Consider the following 15,307-nt stretch of genomic DNA (forward strand, 5'->3'; position numbering starts at 1 on the left):
AATTCCCCCATTAGGTTCGACAATGTCCTTTAGGAATTCATCCTGTATCAATAATGTTGTATTGTTTTTTATTATATTTTTAATCTCTCGAGAGCATTCATTGAATTGTGTTACAAATTGAGTAGTTCTATTCTTTTGATCTTGTTTCCTATTTTTGGGTTTCGTACCTATATTCAATAAAGTTGTTCTCTCCATTATGTCAACTTTTTCTGTTGCTTTTTGGATTATTTCAAGTGGGTATTTTTGTTCTTTGAAAGAGGAAATGATTCCCTTGGCCTGTCTCTGATAGGCCTCATTTGTGGAACAATTTCTTTTAATTCGGATAAGTTGCCCTTTAGGGATATTATCCTTCCAAACTGTGTTGTGGGCAAATAATAAATAAATCGTCAATAAATCTGCCATAGAGGACCAGGTCCGCCCCGAACCCCCCTCCCCACACATGTTGGTCCTCAAATGGCAGATTTATTGACGATTTATTTATTATTTGGAAAGGGGATATTAATAGTTTAAACATTTTCACCGATAGTTTAAATAATAATAATTTTGGTTTAAAATTCACGAGCACTCACAGTTTTACACAAATTAATTTTTTGGACATAGCGCTATCTGTTAGAAATGGCAAGCTAGAGACGGAGACTTATCAGAAACCGGTAGATCAAAATAGATATTTAGACTATGAAAGTGCCCACAACACAGTTTGGAAGGATAATATCCCTAAAGGGCAACTTATCCGAATTAAAAGAAATTGTTCCACAAATGAGGCCTATCAGAGACAGGCCAAGGGAATCATTTCCTCTTTCAAAGAACAAAAATACCCACTTGAAATAATCCAAAAAGCAACAGAAAAAGTTGACATAATGGAGAGAACAACTTTATTGAATATAGGTACGAAACCCAAAAATAGGAAACAAGATCAAAAGAATAGAACTACTCAATTTGTAACACAATTCAATGAATGCTCTCGAGAGATTAAAAATATAATAAAAAACAATACAACATTATTGATACAGGATGAATTCCTAAAGGACATTGTCGAACCTAATGGGGGAATTATCTTTAGAAAGGGGCAGAATCTTAAAAATCAGTTGGTTCATAGCCATTTTGAAAATAAAAATAAAAATGAAGGAACTAGCCTGAAGAGTAACCCCGGTAATTGGATGCCTGAGAAACCACTGGGTTTCCACAAATGTGGAAACCACAAGTGTATAACATGTGCAGGATTAAAACAGAAGAAAAGTGTAGACTTTAAATCATTTACTACGGGCGAAGTATTTCAAATTAAGAGCTTTTTGAATTGCAAAACGACATATATTATTTATGTTATTGAATGTGGGTGCGGCCTGCAGTATGTAGGTCGCACCATACGCTGCCTACACGTTAGGTTTCTTGAACATAGGCGCAACATTCTGGGTGGACTTAAAAACCACCCTCTCTCTAGACATGTCCTAAGTTGCCAGGGAACCTCACTTGGAAGGGTAGAGGTCAAAGCTATTGAACAAGTAGTAAGCACCAGTAGGGGGGGCGATAGGTTCAATAGGTTATGTGCCAGAGAGGCCTATTGGATCTTTCGCCTTAACACTATGGTGCCGAAAGGATTAAACGATACGATAGAGTTAAATAATATTTAGAATTTCTGCTGCTGTCTATTTACTCTGCGGGTTAGTGGGAGGAGTGGGTGGGCGTTTATATATGCTTATTAGGTGGGAGGGAGAAGGGGGGGGGAAGTAAGGGTTAGTGAGGTTACGAGGGTGGGAAGATATTAAGGCTGTGAATGAATGCAAAATGAATACCCACACAATATATTGTTTGAAGGGGACTGTCCCCTTTATGGTTTAATAATGTTATATGAATGAATAGTAAATCATGAACTAAATCTCTGTTATAAAGAGGGGAATTTTTATATCTTTTTCCTTTTTTTTTTTTTTTTTTTTTTAGTTTAATTTTTAATTTTTATTTTTTATTTTTATTTTTTAATTTTTTTTTTTTTTACTTTTATGAAATGTATTATATGTATACACAGAATAGATATATGAAGCATAATCTCCTTATTTGTAATCAATAATTTATATTTGATGAACTGTTGATTCATCTATCGATTTACGTATTACTGTACTGTACCGGTGTCTATGTATATTCTCCCCATAAATATATGGTTGGAGTAGGTAGTCTATATGGATTGACCCATTTTTATGCTAAACAACGCTTTTTGAAATCTATTGGATGAAATTGATTTATTGTCATATCTCGCTCTATTTATAAAGTGATTAAGTGATGTTTTAATATATTTTGTTTTCTTTTTAATTAAATTTTATGTGTTATGTGTTAAATGTGAAACTCCCCATCACGAATGGACTGATTGGTGATTCAGATAAATGAATGATTTGTCTGTGGCATATATCTCCTATAAAACGGAGAACATACCCACCTGCCGAGACTCAAATGGAATACAAACAGATCCTGTTACCGTGGTAACCACGGGACTACAGGAAAATAAACACTGCGTAACAAAGGGTGGTTACGTGTGCCGTGCTATAGCCGCGATGACGCAGCCGGAAATGACGCGGCGCTGTCCAGCCGGGAGTAACGCGGCAATAAGGACTAAAACGAAACAGAGGCTTGACCCGCATGGCGGGCGCATGCGCAGAGCACGTTAACCCACCATAAAAGGCGGAAGTCACCTAACAGCACTATTCCACTCCTGAGGAAGCCGCTGACACAGTTATCGAGGCGGAGAAACGCGTAGAGGACAAAGGGGACATCTTCTTGGCCACAATTGGACACCAGCTTATTATTCTTTGATATGACCGTACAATAGGACTGCACCAACGGTCGGAGACAAGCATCGTGGTTCATACTAAAGCCTGAAGGAAACACCCCATCCCTACCTCAATACTGGTGACAAACCTAAGTATACCATATATTTTTTCTTTTTTTGCATATGCATAATAAAAATTAATCCCTAAGCTGAAATCAATCTAAGCTTTGGATATATAACTAACAAAACGCTTGCATGCATGCAGTAAACTACTAACCAGTTTTTGGTTGAGATGGGAATGGACTAACAATTCTATATGTGTTGTGAGTCTTGTTTGTCTATTGTGGCCATGAAATTGTATATCTTTTAAATATATATTTTTTTAATAAATTACATTTATATTCAGCACAGCGCTGTACCATATTTCTTTTTGTCTTTGCTTGGTTCACTTTAAGGGGTTTAGGTAATTTCCCCTTTTGGTACAGCTGCAGTGTGGAATATTATAATCAGCGCTCATTATCTCCTGTACTTTTTGTGCCTATGTATTATCTCCCTCATTTCATGCAATCCCACAGTTTGCATGAGTTTGCTCAAATCTTTTGCGTCCTCTAGATTTTTCTACTTTTCATGATTTCGGTGTCTCTGTACTTCAGACACCAAAAGGCCTTCAGTAACCACAAACGCTCAACTGTACCATCTAGAAGGACAACGAAATGGCTGCATAGCCATGTAGTGTATTAAACATGATGAAGCTGGGTGTAGGCCTAGGGTAAGCATGTGACTCGGAGTGTCCAATAGGGGCATGGTGTTTGGCAGCTTAGCTGGGTTAATATGGAATGCAGGGGGAGGAGTCTCCCTCTCTTCTCAGAAAAATTTGAGGTGAGTGGTTGTGCTTGTTTTCTGTGAGAATTCTGTGGTATTAACTGGGGTTTTTTGTGAGGGGTTTGAAGTGTAATTTGGTGAGGAGTGTGCTGTCTATTAGCTTGAGGGGTAATTAGGTTTTGTGAGGTGTTTGAGGGGTGATTCAGATAATTGTGCTGTACCTGTTGCCATGTCTAGGCCCGCTCCCCAGCGTCCCAGGCACGCCGCGAGGCTGCCTGCTCGTTTCGCGGCTGAAGTGGGTGAGAGCCCTGCCGGGAATGAGGCTCCGGGGAGTGCGGGGGTAGCCGCTGATGCCGCCTTGATCCCTGCTCGCGGCCGGGCGGTGGTTGCTGGTCCGGGTAGGAGGACGGCGGCTGCTGCGCCGTCTGCGGGTAGGGCTGGGAGAGGTCGCGGCGCGGCCGCGTCACGCGGCGGGCGCGGCTATGCGAGAGGTGCCCGGCGTAGTCCTGGGGCCTTCGCTCCGGCTGGGGCGCTTGATAGCGGTGCCGGAGGCGGGAGGCGGCCATTAGCTGCAGAGGAGTCGCGTCGGCGCGGCATAATGGCGGCTAGGCCTGGGAGTGCAAGGGGGCGTGGCGGTGCAGGCAACAGGGCTGCAGTGTCAGGGAGAGCTGGCGTCAGGCAGGGACAGGCACAGCCTGTGGTAGAATTGCCAGTGGAGCCTGCTCCTGACCCGGATACTCCGTTTTATGGCTATAGGCCATCATGGGAAAGACAGGGACCGGAGCCATCAGGGGGTGACAGAGCTGCTGGGGCAGCGGGTCGGGCAAGGGGGAGAGCATCAACCCGTGGCGGCCGCCACGGGGCTGATTCAGCTGCGGAGGCCTCTGGAAGGGGTGCATCCTCTGCCTCTTTTGACCCTGCTTTGCTCTCTGCAGCGTTGTCCTCAATGGCTGGTGCCCTTGCTCCCTTATTGGAGGGCAGGCCTGATGGTGAAGGGGGTGCAGGTAGCAGCGGGCAGAATGTGTTTGAGCCTATACCAGGCTGCTCTGAGTTTGTGAGGGCATTTGGTCGCATGCATACTCCTGTAGTGGATGAGGATGAGAGTGGTTTTATGGAGTCTGGACCTGGTCCGTCACGCAGTCAGCCCAAGCGCAATAGGCGCTCGCGGTCCCCGAGGCCCCCTTCTTGTGTTCCCACAGGTGGTGAGGCTAGCGGTCGGAGTCGTGGAAAGAAGGAAGTGACAGTCGACTTAGTGGACACGGATGTCGACGACGAGGATGATGATACGTGGGAGGAGCAGGCTGGAACATCAGGTGATGGTTCATCAGATGGTGAAAGGGGGTCAGGTTCAGGCTCATCCTCTGGGGGCTCTCATTCCTCACGCTACTCCTCCTCCTCCTCCTCTTCTTCCCCTGGGGGATCTGATGTGGGTAGTGCAGCAAAAGCTCGTAAGAGGGCAGCTAAGTACGCTAAGAAGGAGGCGGGGAAGCGTAGAAGGGGTGACAAGCGCAAGCGCCTAGCTTCAATTTCCAGGAGGGAAAGGAAGCGTAGGAATCTGCCTAGTGTGGTGCACTGCGATTATACTGCAGTCCTCCGAGGCCTTCGGGAAAGCTGTCGGAAGAAAATCCAGAAGGGCGACTTTGTGGATTTATTCAGTTTGACAGATGAGGCCAAGAAAGCCCATAAGGCTGCAAAGGCGAAAGGGGGTGTTGGTTCCGAAGCTTTCAGATCCTATGATAACTGGTTAGCCGGTTTCTGTGTATTTGCGGCATGCTACTTGGAGGATAGGCCGGAGGAGCATATGAACATTATTCGCTATATTCATATGGTCCACGATATGTACAGAAGGTACGGTGGGGTTGCCTGGAGGAAGTATGATGAACAGTTTAGGCGCAAGCAGGATTGCTTGCACATAATAGATTTCGGTTGTAAGGATGTGGAAGTTTGGATGGAGGTTGCCAGGGTTCACTCAGAAGTGACTGATAGTGGTCGGCCTCCGGCGCCTGCAGCACCCCCGAGCAATGCGCCTCAGAGGGCTATCACGGATAGCTCGGCGGCTAAGCGTTTTACACCGGGGGGTAGATCATTTGCTCCGGGGTCATCTAGAGGGAAATGTTATGCTTTTAACAATTCCTTCTGCAATATGGGTCAGCATTGCCGTTACAAGCATATATGCATCACTTGTTCTGGCAGTCACCCGTCGTCCAGCTGCTTTCGAGGGGGCCGCCCCTCCAGAGGGGCGGGTCCCGCGACTTCCAATAGACCTCCCTCCTCAGGCTCTGCTCGCTAGGGCAGTGACACCGGTTTGTGTTAAGGCCATGTCCCCATGGCTTCAAGGTTATCCTGACAGGGAAGCTGCAGAGTTTTTGTTAAAAGGTTTTTCTGTTGGTTTCAGTTTGCCAGTTAGGGGTGAAGTTAAAGGGGGGGCGTTTAGGAATCTACAATCGGCAAGATCCCACTCTTCAGTTTTAAGGGAGAAGGTCATGAAAGAGGTACACTTGGGTCGCATGGCGGGCCCCTTTTTGTCACCTCCGATTGCTGACATGATCATTTCACCTGTCGGTGTGGTGCCAAAAAAGGATCCGGGTAAGTTCAGGCTAATCCAACACCTATCCTATCCGGTTGGATTTTCAGTTAACGATGCCATTCCATTTGAATGCTGTTCAGTAACTTACCAGTCCTTTGATGATGCACTCGCGATGGTCCGGTCCTATGGTCCAGGAGCTCTTTTGGCGAAAATTGACATTGAATCGGCATTTCGCCTTTTGCCGTTACATCCCAAGGCTTTTAGGTACATGGGCTTCCGCATGGGGGATGAATACTTCATTGACAAATGTTTGCCGATGGGGTGTTCAGTTTCCTGTGCTTTCTTTGAGAGGTTCAGTACCTTTTTGCATTGGTGCGTGGAGAAGTCCTCGGGTGTGAGCGGGATCGCTCATTATCTCGACGACTTCCTCTGCGTAGGACCTGCAGGCTCCGATCAATGTGAGTGCATCTTACTCAGCTTACGGGACATTTTTGCTAAATTTGGTGTGCCCATTGCTGAGGAAAAGACTGAGGGCCCCACTACCTGCCTGTCTTTCTTGGGGATCCAGATTGACACGGTGGAAGGCTGTTGTTGTTTACCTCCAGACAAGGTGGAGAGGCTGAAGGAGGCCATCGCGCAGTGCAAGGGGTCTCGCAAGGTGACATTGCGTCAGGCGCAGTCCCTTCTGGGCCAGCTTAACTTTGCTTGCAGAGTTATACCAATGGGACGGCTGTTTTGTCGCAAGTTGGAGCGATCCACTGCTGGAGTTAAAAGAGCTCACCATTTTGTGCGCCTGTCAACTGAGATCAAGCGTGACCTTGTCATATGGTCCTCGTTTTTAGAGGATTTCAATGGCATTCGCATTTGGTTGGCTCCGGTGGTGGATAGCTCCAGGTTGCAACTCTTCACTGACGCTGCGGGTTCCACAGGATTTGGGTGCTACCTAGATGGGAGATGGTGCGCAGAGGCTTGGCCTGAGGATTGGTTGAGAGAGGGCCTTAACAGAGATATGCTGCTTCTCGAGCTTTTCCCGATCATGGTGGCAATTGAGATTTGGGGGCCTTGCTTGGCGAATCGCAGCGTACTTTTTTGGTGCGACAACTTTAGCGTTGTCCACGCAATTAATAACCAGAAGGCTAAATCTATTCTGGTGCTGAGGATCCTGGGGCAGCTGTCGCTACAGTGTTTGCGGTTCAATATCTTGTTTAAGGCGAGGCATGTTCCTGGTGTTCAGAACGAGGTTGCAGATGCGCTTTCCCGGTTTCAGTGGGAGCGTTTTCGTAAGCTAGTGCCAGGGGCTGATGCTTTCGGGGTTTCGTGCCCTCCTTATGTTTGGCAGGTCATCAGGCCGGAATGGAGGGGCTAGCGGAACTGTCGGTAGCGCCGGCTACGCTTAGGAAGTACCGCCAGGCTTGGTCAGAATGGGAAGCTTTCTCCGGAGGGTCTGCGCAGCCAGGTAGGCGGAGGCAGAAACTTCTGCTATCTTTTCTCTGGAAACTTTACAACTCAGGCAAATCCAGGGCGGTAGCAGTTAGTTATCTGGCAGGAATAGCCTTTTTTGCTCAGCTAAAAGGGCTTCCTGACTTTACCAAAGGCTTCTTGGTGCGTAGGGCTATGAGAGGGTGGTTGCGTAGAGCCCCGGTGGCCCCCGACAGCAGGCGTCCCATCAATGCTTCAATTCTCCCTTCCTTATTAGATAAAGTAGCTTGCCATGCTGAGTCCGCGTTTGAGACTCTGTTATTTCGTTTGGCCTTTTCAGTTGCATTTCATGGGGCTTTTAGAATACTTGAACTGGTTGCTCCTTCTAAGCATAGGGATTCTCAATTGCTGGCATCGGACATACGGATAGAGAGGCAGGCGCTTTGGTGCAGGATTCGGCGCTCAAAAACAGATCAGTTAGCAAAGGGAAAGTGGGTGTCAATGCCTCCTGTTTTGCCGGTATCTATCTGCCCGGTAGCTTTGGCAGGGCAATACGAGCTAGTGCGGCCGGATTCGGATGGGTCTTGGCTGTTGCACTATGATGGGCTACCTTTGACCAGGTACCAATTTGACTGGATGATGAGGCATTGTTTGGAGAGCTTGGGCTTGGCAGCAGGGGATTTTGGCACCCACTCCTTTAGAATAGGTGCGGCAACATCAGCAGCTAGGGCAGGTTGGCAAGCTAGAGACATCAAAGCATTGGGTAGATGGCGCTCTGCGAGCTATAGGAAGTACATACGTCCGCATCTCCTGCCCTGCTAGTCTGTGTGTGTTTGGTTTCCAGCTGTTTGGTTGTATTCCTATGTTACCCCAGCCCGCCTGTTTCCTACTCGGGGATTAGCTACGCTCTGTTGTTGGGCCAGCGTCCGGAGTTTTCACGCTTTTTTGCCTGACCTGACGGACTGAATTCGGATTATTAATTCGGCTAATCTGGCTCCAATTAAGAGTCCCTCAGCAGGTTCAGACGTTTTTTCCTCCGGCCGAGTAATCCCTTTCTTTCCGATACCCTTCCACTACCTTTCCCTCCCTATGTGTGTTTCTTACCTATTGTGTCTAGGAGTGGCTTCAATTGCTATTGAAGCAGTGCTACCGCACCAAATTATGCACAAAACAAATTTTTTCTTTTGGCAGATCCTCCCTTAAAACATTCATTCCTGTCCTTTAAAGAATCCATATTAATCCATCTTATCCATTTTTCCTTCAGGTGTGGGCTTTGACAACGTGAGGGTGTGGGTGGTAGGTCATTCATTTGTCTATTGGGCAGGCAGGCTCATGGAGTCAGGTGAAGGTCCGGTGGTGGTTGGCTGCCAGCGTGTGCGTTGGCTTGGAGTTAGAGGAATGTCCTGGCGCGAGCTAAGGGCTTTTCTTCTTATGAAGGTGAAGAACTTTGGCCTGCCAGAAGTGTTGGTACTTCATTTGGGCGGCAATGATATGGGAAAGATGTCACAATTGGAGTTAAGGGCCCTGATCCTGGGAGATCTGGCCGCCATTAAGGCCGCATGGCCCACTTGCACCCTGATATGGTCATTTATAGTTCCCCGCCTGTATTGGAGAGGTGCCAGGGACTGTCGTGCGATTGACAAAGCCAGGAAAAAGCTGAACACAGCTGTGGCTCGTTGGGTTCTACAGGCTGGTGGTGCTGTGGTGCCACATGAGAGGATTAGATTCAGGTTTCACCAGCTTTATAGGCCTGACGGGATACATCTTGTCAAGGCGGGTTTGCGGATATTTGTGGAGGATCTGCTGATCGTGGTAGCTTCGGTTCAATAGTATGGTGGCGGGGCGGGGTCTCCGGGACCGGAGCCCCGCTTTGGCGGGAAAGAACGGCAAGTTCATAGATTTTAGATTAGTTATCAAGTTTTGTTAGTTGCGGAATTGGCTTGTTTTTCGGTGCGCTCGCCTCTCGTTGGCTTAGGCCTTTCGCTGGATTACCCGCTCGGGGACTGCGAACCCACCCGGATGGGTGGGTAGTCAATGTTGTAGGTTGAGTGGATACCGTTTTCTGAGTTAGGCTGATTTACGCAAGTTAGTTTGGGGGGTGGAGCTTAATAAGTTTTAGCCGTTCTTTCTGGCCACCATAAAATAACCATTAAAATAAATAAACTTCAAAATTAGTTTAAAGTTTAAATAAACTCAGCTAACAAGTTCTGCCAAATCCATGTCTCCGAGTCTTTATTTTAGATAAGGTTATGTAGAAGTATAAGTACATCAATTTACATGCTACGGTCACACATCTGCTGATATGATGTTTAGGACAACGAAATGGCTGCATAGCCATGTAGTGTATTAAACATGATGAAGCTGGGTGTAGGCCTAGGGTAAGCATGTGACTCGGAGTGTCCAATAGGGGCATGGTGTTTGGCAGCTTAGCTGGGTTAATATGGGATGCAGGGGGAGGAGTCTCCCTCTCTTCTCAGAAAAATTTCCCGCCCTCCCTTCCCTAATTGTTTTTGTTTTTGGGGGGGTGTTGGTCTTGGTGTTAATCGCGTTAGCTGATTGGCGGGAAAGAACGGCAAGTTCATAGATTTTAGATTAGTTATCAAGTTTTGGTAGTTGCGGAATTGGCTTGTTTTTCGGTGCGCTCGCCTCTCGTTGGCTTATGCCTTTCGCTGGATTACCCGCTCGGGGACTGCGAACCCACCCGGATGGGTGGGTAGTCAATGTTGTAGGTTGAGTGGATACCGTTTTCTGAGTTAGGCTGATTTACGCAAGTTAGTTTGGGGGGTGGAGCTTAATAAGTTTTAGCCGTTCTTTCTGGCCACCATAAAATAACCATTAAAATAAATAAACTTCAAAATTTGTTTAAAGTTTAAATAAACTCAGCTAACAAGTTCTGCCAAATCCATGTCTCCGAGTCTTTATTTTAGATAAGGTTATGTAGAAGTATAAGTACATCAATTTACATGCTAAGGTCACACATCTGCTGATATGATGTTTATTGTTCAATGTAGATTGCATTACACTATCTTATAGTGTAATGCTGGGTACACACCAGGACGACTAGGGCCCGATCAGCACAATCTAGATCCGATTCCGATCAATTGGATGCAGATTGTGTGCTGATTGGGCCCTTTTCTGAGCTGGTGTGAAGCGATTCCGATCCGATGCGCGGTCCCACGGGTCGGTCGGTCGTTATTGAGATCCTACCTGCTGCAGGTAGGATCTCAATGACGACCATACAACCGGGTGCGGGTCGCCATCGGATCGGACCCGCTCACGGTGCACATCGTGAGCGGGTCGTGCCCTCCCGCGTCATCGTGAGCGGGTCGGACGAGACACTGACGACCCGCTCACGATGTGCATCGTGAGCAGGTCGTCCTGGTGTGTACCCTACATAAGGTGCTAGTGATCACAATGGGCGCTTTAAGGATATCGTTCAGCTGCAGTTTAGCACATACCGCAAAGCCTCACCTACTCTATCCGTTGTAAGCTTTCTATATATATATATATATATATGTCTAGTGTCAGTTTGTGTGTCTCCGAAACACTGACATTTGTTGGCAGCCAATGAAATGACATCTCTTTCTCTGTCACATATGAACAAACAGAGGGAATCACAAGGTAGCAGACTAGCTTTCGAAGCATTTGCTTCAAGCGGGTTTACTAGTTTCTTAGAAGTGCATAGAAACGTGAGAACGTCTTTTCACCTGTGTTCTACATTGTCGTCTTGAATGGGTTCTGGGGGAACTCTCCAAGGGCAGCTGATTCTGCCTCCAGGTAATCGCTTAAAATCAAATTGACAGCAGATCTTTGGATCAGGGCCACATGTATGAGGGACGTCATAGCTGTAGAAAGGCATCATATGGCACAAAATGTCGGTGCTACTTCCCAAATCTATAATAATAAAAACATAAAAAAGACCAGACTAAGTCATTGGGGTATATTCAATTGTTTTTGAGAACGGTGACAGCGAGCAGTGCTGACTGCTTGCTGTCACAGCTCGCACGGTCAGTATTCCCCCCCCCCCCCCCCCCCCCCCTGCACATGCCATTTCCACGTTGCTGGGTTTTTACAGCAACGTGGAAACTGCGTGCGCGGCCACTAAAACAGCGAAGCTCATGGCTATATGCAGGCTCCCCGCATTAGCCACGAGCCTCGCTGTTTGGTGGAATCCTTGCCGTCATCTGACAGCAAGGGTCCCCCCGGAACATTGAATACGGTGAGCGACCGGCGCAGGGGTTAAACGGCGAGGGTTGCTTGTTTTCCGCGATCCCCGTTGTTTAACCCCCTTGCCGGCCGCATTGAATACAGTACATTATATGAAGTGGGGTCTAACAATGAAAATATCTGTAACAATACATAGCAGGTAAAACCGGACAGTTCCACAAATATGATAATATATAGAGACCCATAATGATTTTTCATACAACTGCGACAGTAATTGCTTTGGATTATGTGGATTAGCAACAGAGAACATAATATTGACAGAAACATAATCACAGATAACAGCTGGTTATAAAGAACAATAAATAAAACATAGTCATCAGCACATTTCAGTCAAAAAGCCCTGACAGACCACAAGCGGTTAAGAGCCTGTACTTTGGATCTGGAGACTATTTGAACTTTCTGCTGCTGACTATGTGAAAACTTTTGATTGAAAGTTTGGAACCACAAATAATGCCTCCAACATAAATCAATAAAACATTAAAAGCGTATTTAACAGCGTTGTGTACTTTATATATCAGCAGTCTGAATAAACAAAGCTGTTTATTGAAGAGGACTACAGGATTAGGTAGCTAAATGTCCCCAGTTAAATAGAGTTGAGCATTCATTCCACCCACATTTAGCAAATTTAACACACTCGTTTAATTTATGGTTTTAAAACACAAATCCCTACTTTGAAAAATCCCTGTCCTGGATGAGGATTGGATAGGTCTAAATTACAAATGTAAATGTACAATACCGACAAACTTTCAGGCGATTAAATATAATATGGAAAAAACAAAGCAATATAAAGGCCATACACTTTTTAAGGTGACGATCACTTTTTCAGTATACTGTATGTTAAATCAATAACTATTGAAACATTTCGAGTGTCACTATAAGAGTCTTGTCATTTTGTAAAACATGTTTTTACCTGATCTCTACTGGAAATCCTTTAAATCTATTTGAAAACATCTAACAATCTAAGCCTGTTTTAATTATTACATTTTTTTTATAATCATGGATTTGACCAGCACCTTTCAGCAATGCAACAATCATCGTATCATGACACTGGCCACATGAATATCAGCGTTTACTAACGCCATATGTATGACAAAGACACAAGAGGACCGCTCTTTTGGCAGGGATATTTTGGGGGCTGGATCCATCTCAGAGATTCAGTGTGATTAAAGTCCAAAGGCTTCTATAGGGGGGGGGGGGGGGGGGCGGGGGGGAGTGGGCGGGACGACACAGATGATATCCCGGCGGTCAGGATGCCGACGGTCAAACGATTTTATTTTTACCCCCATCTCCGCAGCCTGACCCTAGCCTTTCCTACCCCACAGACTTATACTAGGACCCCCTCCCCCCACTATTGCCTAAACTTCCCCTTCACCAGCCACACGCCAGCCTGCACAACTACCTAATGATCTGGCATCCGATATATTGAACACTGGCATCCTGACCACTGGGATGCTGACTGGATCCCTATTAAGGGTAAACATCACCTGAAGATGGAATTGCCCACCACATCTATGCCCCAAAATATATCACATTCTGGGGATTGGTGCATATAAGGTAAGCAGCCAAACCTTCGGAAACTGCATTTTAAGAGGTTTGGCTGATTTTTAGGTGTGGTACATCTAGCCCTACAACTCAGACAAGGAAGTTACCAGGTCAGCCTCTTAAAGACTGAAGCCGCGGTTTTCATTGTCACTATGTTGTCATTTAAGCTCTGCAGACTAACAATATATTAACGTCATGCGAAGGTGGGGGGCTGGCTATAAACGTACTGGATGGGGCTCCTGTAATGCATTGCTCTAATCTTCCACTGACTGTGTGTGTTAACAAACCTTGCTGCTAATAACTATATCAAAATCTGCATCAGGGAACAACCAATCCACTCATTCTAGGTGTGACGTGGGTTCTAGCTATCATTTTAAAATCCACTAGATAAAAGATAGCTAGAATCTGATTGGTCCCCTCTTTTACGTGTTCGAAGTGTAGTAGAAAATGAATATCAGGACACCCTTAAATAAATCTCTTGCATTTCTCAACGAATGAATTAGCAATGGTATTTTATCAAATGGATGAGCAGTGTATCCTTAGAGCTAGGAGTGACAATTCATGATACCTCGTTGTTGCCAAACCTGCATTAAGCTACTTGTTATAAATGGATTGCCAGCAGATAGCAAAGTTAAACCCTGGATTGCTCATGAGCACTGCACAAAATACAGAATGTTTGCCAAAGAGATCAAACCAGCATAATAGTACTACAGTGCAATAATAATACATCGTCTCACTTACCCCAGTTTTGTCTCCAAAAAAATTCTAATGTCTTCTTTGCTGCAAAATGCTTCTTTACTGAATAATGAACTCGTTGGATAAGCATGTTAGACAGCCCAGAGCGTTTTAAAAGATAAGCCATGGTTGGTGAATGTCCAAATGGGTCCACTGCCCAACCAGATTTTGGTTTGACACCTGTTTAAATAAAAAGGGGAGAAACTCATTTTAATCAAGCTATTTGGCAGAATGGTTTATAACTTATTCTTATGCAACATAGGATTTCACACATGGCCCTGGAGAACTACCCTCTTTGCTGTATATATAACATAAGTTATTTTTTATACATTTGTTATTGCGTTTCAATTTATTTTTGGTACCTTTTATGTATTACAAGTACTTACTACGCACATATTACAAGGTAAGTGGAAGCTCAAAATGATATATGGGGAACTTTGGGAGGAAATTCAGGATACACTTTCTTTCAACTGTATCAGTATGCCCTCCTACCTCTATGTCAGTTTTTACCCAGTTTGTTTTATCGCTGTTTTCTATTGTAAAGTTCAATGGAATTTGCTGCGCTATATAAGAAACTAAGTAAATATCTGGCTGCACATTACTGCATAGGATAGATACAGTTATTGTGGCAAATCAGGCATTTTACAAAACACACAGATTGAAAAACAAAATTGCACAGGACATCATGTCTTCTTATACCAAGGCCCGTATTCAATGTGTCCGGCGAGGGGTTAAATGTCGGGGGTTCGCTGAAAACAAGTGATCCAAAAAAGGAGCGAGGGGGAAACAGCGTGTGCAGGGGTTCAGTTGAACGCTGCTCGCTGTCACAGCTTGCCAGCAGCATTGAATATAACCCTAACTGTATGGACAATACTGCTGGATCATTGCGATTTTTATTGTGCACTGAAATGCAGTTTTTAAGATACTGGAATTTTTTTTATTTTATTTTTAAAGCTTGGCTATTCTTACTTAAATTACGCTGGCTGCTCATTTCTTTTTAGACTATTTGATCTTCTCCTGTAATATTGTAAACATCAGATGTTTCCTATATTACTGGCTGAGAACAGAAAATTGTGTACTACAAAAAAAAGTTAATTAAATGTAGCTTACAATAATCTAGGGTTCATGGAAAGGACACTGGGTCCCTAGAAAAACCATACATTCTAAATGAAATCGGTTTGACAATATTGCATGCATTAATCATATGCATTTTTTAAAAGTACAAATTTGACACATTGTAGTGTAATTTATCTAACCTTTTCTCCAGTACATCACAATAT

At 45.0% G+C, this 15,307-nt stretch overlaps 1 protein-coding gene across 1 annotated transcript in view; it reads right to left on the reverse strand.

Annotated features, from left to right (window-relative positions):
• MAN2A1 (mannosidase alpha class 2A member 1) overlaps positions 1-15,307 on the reverse strand; it is a 151,543-nt gene that overhangs the window by 72,122 nt on the left and 64,114 nt on the right. The window contains exons 6-7 of the mRNA XM_083151681.1: positions 14,034-14,207; positions 11,231-11,417 (exon numbers count right to left, since the gene is read on the reverse strand). Of these exons, the coding sequence (XP_083007807.1) occupies positions 11,231-11,417; positions 14,034-14,207 (361 nt within the window). The remainder of the gene's footprint in view (positions 1-11,230; positions 11,418-14,033; positions 14,208-15,307) is intronic.

Source organism: Crinia signifera, chromosome 1, assembly GCF_055691185.1.
Source record: "Crinia signifera chromosome 1, ASM5569118v1, whole genome shotgun sequence".
NCBI classification, from domain to species: Eukaryota; Metazoa; Chordata; class Amphibia; order Anura; family Myobatrachidae; genus Crinia; species Crinia signifera.